Consider the following 5,948-nt stretch of genomic DNA (forward strand, 5'->3'; position numbering starts at 1 on the left):
ACCAACGGGCCAACTGGCCTTCCAAACCCTGAAAATTATGCAACCAACGAAGAGAATTGTGGTCCGTTCGCAACAAAAACTCTTTCCCTAAAAGGAAATGTTTGAAATACTTGGTAAAAGTAACCACACTAAGCAGTTCCTTCTTTGTGGTGGCGTATTTACGTTCTTGTTTACTCAAAGTCCTACTAGCATACGCCACCACTCGCTCCAACCCATCAACTTCCTGTGACAAAACAGCCCCAATCCCCGAATCACTGGCATCTGTATCCAGGATGAATGAGCGCTGGGGGTCTGGATAGGCTAAAACCGGAGCAGTAGTAAGGCACAATTTCAACTTCTCAAAAGCAGTCTGACAGCAATCATCCCACTGAAAACGCCTCCCCTTTTCTGTTAGCCGATGTAACGGTCTAGCCAACTCAGCAAAGCCCTTCACGAATCGTCTATAATATGAGGCTAAGCCCAAAAAGCTTCGTACCTCAGTCTGATTTTTAGGGGTTGGCCACGATTGTACAGCTTCCACTTTGCTGGGATCAGCCATAACCCCCTCAGCCGAAATAACATGACCAAGGTACTGTACTTTGGTGGCAAACAGATTACACTTAGATGGTTTTACTTTGAGATTGGCAGCCTGCAATTGGGACAACACTTGACCCAACCGCTGAAGATGTTCCCCAAAATTCTTCCCAAAAACTATAATATCGTCTAGGTACACTAAACACACGGACTAGGGCTGGGCGATATGGCCAAAATTTCATATCCCGATATAGCTCATTTGATATCCCGATAACGATATACATAACGATATAGCAATTTTTCTGTTAATTCAGTTCATGAATAGTCTATATAAAATTGTAATGTGGAAATGCAGTTTGAAATGATATACAAAACAAATAAAGGTAGTAGGGACTAAATATTTATTTTATTTAGAACTTTTTTTTCAAGCAAGACTGTTGGTAATGTTAACACCTGCCATTCAAATATTTCAACACATAGCAGCAGCCAACTTTTAACAGTAACACCACCCAGACTTCTCTTGTAGCATCATGTAGATGTTAAGATGTTTCCAAGTAGTATTCTTTGTTCTCTAGAGCAGGCAATAGAAAACAACCACAAATATTGATAATGGCCTGTCTATTCCTATTGGATATAAAACAAGTAACAAACTGAAAACCTCTGAGGTTTAAAGAGCATGGTGCAGGGCAAAATACCAAACGTAAACTTCAAAGTTTAAAGTGCAGCCACAAAATCAGCCTCAATATATTTTTTACAAAATCCAACAAGTGAAAAAAACCTTTCAAGTTTGAATGGTAGCAGCAAACAAAAGTAATACAGGCCTGCTGTCATAGCCCCCCTAAAAATAAATGTTGGTTATAAAATACTACACACGGAGCCTTTTAAGTTTAAAATGCAGCAACAAAATCAGCCTCAATATAATTTTGCAAAATCCAACAAGTGAAAAAAAAAAACTTTCAACTTTGAATGGTAACAGCAAACAAAAATAATACAGGCCTACAGTCCTAGCCCCTAAAATAAATGTTGGTTACAAAATACTACACACGGAGCCTTTAAGTTTAAAGTGTAGCTGCACAATGAGTAGAATATTTAAGAGGTAAACCAAAGAACTTCAAGTAGGATCATGGATATGAATTATGAGAAGTTGAGAACATAAAGATTAGCCAAATCTAAGGCTTCTACAGGTTGAGTGCGAGGAATACAAGCTGGTCAACTCTTGCTGGTTTCAGTGCTGACCTCTGGCATGACACAATGTTCCCACTTGCACTGAAAGCACGCTCTGATGGGGAACTTGTGGCAGGGATACATAAATATTTCCTTGCAAGCTTGGCCACTAGGGGAAAATGTACCTCATTTCTCTTCCACCATTCCAGTGGTTCTGTGTCTGGACCTGCTTCCATTAGGAGATAGAGGCTTAGCTCCTTTTCAATTGACTCTCTGCTTGAAAGTGGAGCCACTTGGCTTGGCTTTGCTGATGTTTTAAAGTAACTGCTCAAACTCTTCTTTTTCTTCTTAGCAGGAACCTCCTCTTGCTCATCCTGACCTACGGCAGTGACTGATGGAGCTGATAGAGGGACTGCCTCTGTTTGTTCAGCCACCAGCTTCTGTAGCTCTGCAGCAGCTCTTGTTTTGATGTAATCCACCCTCTCTTGTTTGATGTATGTCGTTTTGAATCGAGGGTCGACAAGAGAAGCAATGTCAAGGAGGTCCTGGGTTGTCTGGTCATCATACTTTTCATTTAAGTATTTTAGTATGCCCTCTTTTATAGTCGTGGTGAGCTCAGTGTCGCCATCCTGAAGCTTGAGTATCTGGTTGTTGAACAGATGGAGGACGGGTTTCAAGTAGGAAACACTTGGGTAAAGCTCCCCAGACAAGGCATCTGTAAACTCTTTGAGAGGACTCAGTGCCTTGTTCATGGATTCCAGAACGTCCATATCCTGCCAAGTTGGGACCAGGTGACGTGTTTTTTTGTCGGCACGGAGAACTTGAGAGAGAGCTTTCTCCTGCTCGATCACCCTTTCAACCATTGCTTGCATAGAGCCCCACCTCGTAGGGGTTTCTGTGATTAGCTGATGAGGCGGCAAGGGTGGATTTTGATCTGCTTGAGCCTTGGCCAACTCCCTTCTTTTCCATGAATTGGAGAAGGCAGCCACAATCTTCTTGCAGATGCCGACTGCTCGTTCCACCTCCCTTAGTTTCACACTCCTCTCTGTGTATATAAAGGAGAGGTAGGCTAAATGTATGATTGTGTACTTTTTAAAATGACAGTGTACAGGACTAGTAAAATGTATTAGTTAATTACATTTTATAAATTATTTATATATTGCATAATGTGGATTTTCATCTCACAGTTACAATTTTTTAAAACCGTGCAATTCTATCACATAAAAAGACATTGTATCTTATGATTATGACATTTTTATTACATAACTTTGATTTCATCTTCCTATAGTTATTACAGTTATGCAGGGCTCTACAGTGCGCCCATTTCACTCGCACATGCAAGTAAATATTTCGGCGTGCAAACGTGAAAAATATTTGGGCGCACTCGTGCGAGTGACACAGCATTTTCCTATAGAAACAGCTGCATGAGGAGTGGCAGAGTAGGACACTATATTACAGGGCCGCGGGAAGTGTTTTCACAGAATTGTAAATGCAACGCATATGTTTGTTCATTAAAATGTATACATTTTTTAGCATTTAGTCATTTATTTGTAATAAACACTTTAAGTGGGCTATTTAAAAATTGGTATTTATATGTTAAATTATCTTTTTAAAACATAAGCGCAGAGTGTTATGTAATTGTGTGTGTGTCGAAAGAATTTGTCCGCAACTGAAAAAAAAATTAAAAAAAATAAAACACTGTCAGTGTTTTTAAGGAACAGCGAACAGGCAATATGTAACATATAGCAGGAGACATTTTAATTGTTTACTAATAAAACAGTTTTTTTATTTTTATTTCAGTGTCTTTCAGCTAGACAGATGAAGTTGACGACTCGCGATCTTCGCAGCGTCAGAGAGAAATGCACATTTCATACGAATTGCATAAGCAGCGCAGTCTGCTTTCTTTCGTTTTGAATTGTTCTGCTTAAAAGTAGAAATTTTAAGCTATCTATACGTCTCAGGTCTGTGAGGCAATAGGCTATAGGCCTACGCTGAGTTTCGGTTCATTATGAGACTAAGCTCCAGGTTCGCCAGCGCCTCCGTGTCCTGATTATCTATTTTAATAGCCTATATTTAGCCTACTTCTTAAATCCAGACAATTTGTTGATGAAACATCGAATAAAATTAAGATACAATTAATACAAAACGAAATTAAATTTAAAGACAGGCTTTGTGCTTTCAGTTTGAGGTCTCAGTGAAAGTTTTAAAACATTATTTTAGTGCCGCTTTAGAGCGCTCACGTCCGTAGCGGAGAACTGTCTGTAACTTTTTTTTTTGTGAAATACATTTCTAAAAAAATGCAACTTAGTCCAGTGCGACTTATGCTATATATGTTTTGTTTTTTTTACTATATTTCTGTTGATTTTAAAAAACAAAACACATGTTGGGGTAATAAACCTAATTGAATACTTTATTTGTGAACGATTTATTACATTTTTAGACAAGTTCTGTTGCTGATAGTAACCTCTAGCTTAAAATGAAGGGAAGAACCTTTTAAGAAAAATTGCTATAAGGCAGTGGTTCCCAAACCTTTCCTGAAGGCACCCCAACAATGCACATTTTCTTTGTCTCCCTAATCAAACACTCCTGATTTGACACTTCCATCAGCTCATTATTACAAGGGTTAATGAGCTGATGAGTTGAATCAGGTGTGTTTGATTAGGGAGACAAAGAAAATGTGCATTGTTGGGGTGCCTTCAGGACAGGTATTACTGACTGTGTACTGAAATATATTTGTATTATTTTTATATCGATTTAGAGATTAAGCACTCACCTATAGCTAGATGAAGACGGTGGCCAAAACACTGTAGGCGTGTCATTTCATTTAGCTGAAGGGCAAGGATGTTGTTGGTGGCATTGTCTGTGGTGACACAGACAAGGTGATCCTCTTGCAGTCCCCACAATTGAAGAGATTCTCTGAGTCCTTTGTCTAGCATTTCTCCAGTGTGGTCTTCCGGGAAATAACTTGTCTGTAAACAGCGGCTGCAGAGGTTCCAATCTTGGTTGATAAAGTGTGTCGTCAGGCTCATATATGGATGTGTTGTTCGGCTCGACCACATATCTGTAGTTGCAGCGTAGAACATCCCCTTGTGAATCTCTGCCTCCACTTTGGCCCGACATGCATCATATAAATCAGGTAACACAACTTTAGTAATGTGTTTACGGCTGGGCATTTCGTATCTCGGATCGAGTTTTTGCACCAACTCACAAAACCCGCGTTTCTCGACCGTGTAGATTGGAACCATATCTTTGCAGATATGCTTGGCAACAGCAGAAGTTATCTCCTTCCATCTGCGCGAGCTATGGCTATATGGTGTGCCACGGGTAAAAGCCTGTTGCAGTGTCTGTGTCTGGAGTTTGTTTTGAGCGCTTACGTCACCACTCGACACTGCTTTTGCAGCTTTTGCTCGTTGACTCTCTCTGTATTCTTTTTCGTGGTTCTTGCGCAGGTGATAAAATAAATTAGTAGTGTTGGAGTCCGTTGTTGGCACTGGGAGCCGGCAAACTTTACAAACAACTGTTGTCTGGTCCACGTCGGTCTTCTTATAGCCAAACCACGTCCATGCAACAGAAGTCGCCCCTCTTTTAGGTACAAGCTCCTCGGTTTGGGTTGGCTGGTCATCTTGTTGCGAATTACCCTGGTCTGAACCGCGTCTACTACCGTCTTCCTCCATGTTTGTTTATGTATTGCAGCGTGCATGCCGTGAGCGTGAGGTGCATCTTGACGTAAAATTCTGCCGTAAACGCCTTATCGTGGCGTAAACGATAGAGCCTTATATAAAACGATAGACATTTTCTATCGTCCAGACGATATATTTCGTCATATCGCCCAGCCCTAACACGGACCACTGCAAATCTGCCAGAATCAAGTCCATAAGCCTTTGAAATGTACTTGGACTATTAGACAGCCCAAACGGAAGAACATTAAATTCAAAGAGCCCCTGTCTTGTTATGAAGGCTGTTTTAGGGCGATCAATAGGGTCCACTTCGACCTGCCAGTAACCGCTAGCTAAGTCTAAAGTAGAAAACCACTGTGCATGGGTTAAGCTATCTAATGCGTCGTCAATACGTGGAAGGGGATATGCATCTTTTCTAGTGACATCATTTAACTTACGATAATCGACACAAAACCTCAATGTGCCATCTTTCTTTCTCACCGGCACAACAGGAGCAGCCCAAGGACTACAGGAGGGTCGTATGATACCACTTTCCTGCATCTGCTTCACATGATCTGCCACCTCTTGCTGCAAATGAAGTGGTACCCGACGAGG

At 40.8% G+C, this 5,948-nt stretch overlaps 1 protein-coding gene across 1 annotated transcript; it reads right to left on the reverse strand.

Moving 5' to 3' along the window:
• Positions 1–1,691: 1,691 nt before the first annotated feature.
• LOC308679977 (E3 SUMO-protein ligase ZBED1-like) lies at positions 1,692–5,351 on the reverse strand (the record flags this gene model as incomplete). The annotated part of the gene is made up of 2 exons (XM_081347851.1): positions 1,692–2,722; positions 4,451–5,351. 2 exons carry the CDS (start codon positions 5,349–5,351, stop codon positions 1,692–1,694), a joined length of 1,932 nt encoding a protein of 643 aa, XP_081203977.1.
• Between the last annotated feature and the right edge of the window lie 597 nt (positions 5,352–5,948).

Source organism: Scardinius erythrophthalmus (assembly GCF_964197995.2).
Source record: "Scardinius erythrophthalmus genome assembly, chromosome: 19".
Classification (NCBI taxonomy): Eukaryota; Metazoa; Chordata; class Actinopteri; order Cypriniformes; family Leuciscidae; genus Scardinius; species Scardinius erythrophthalmus.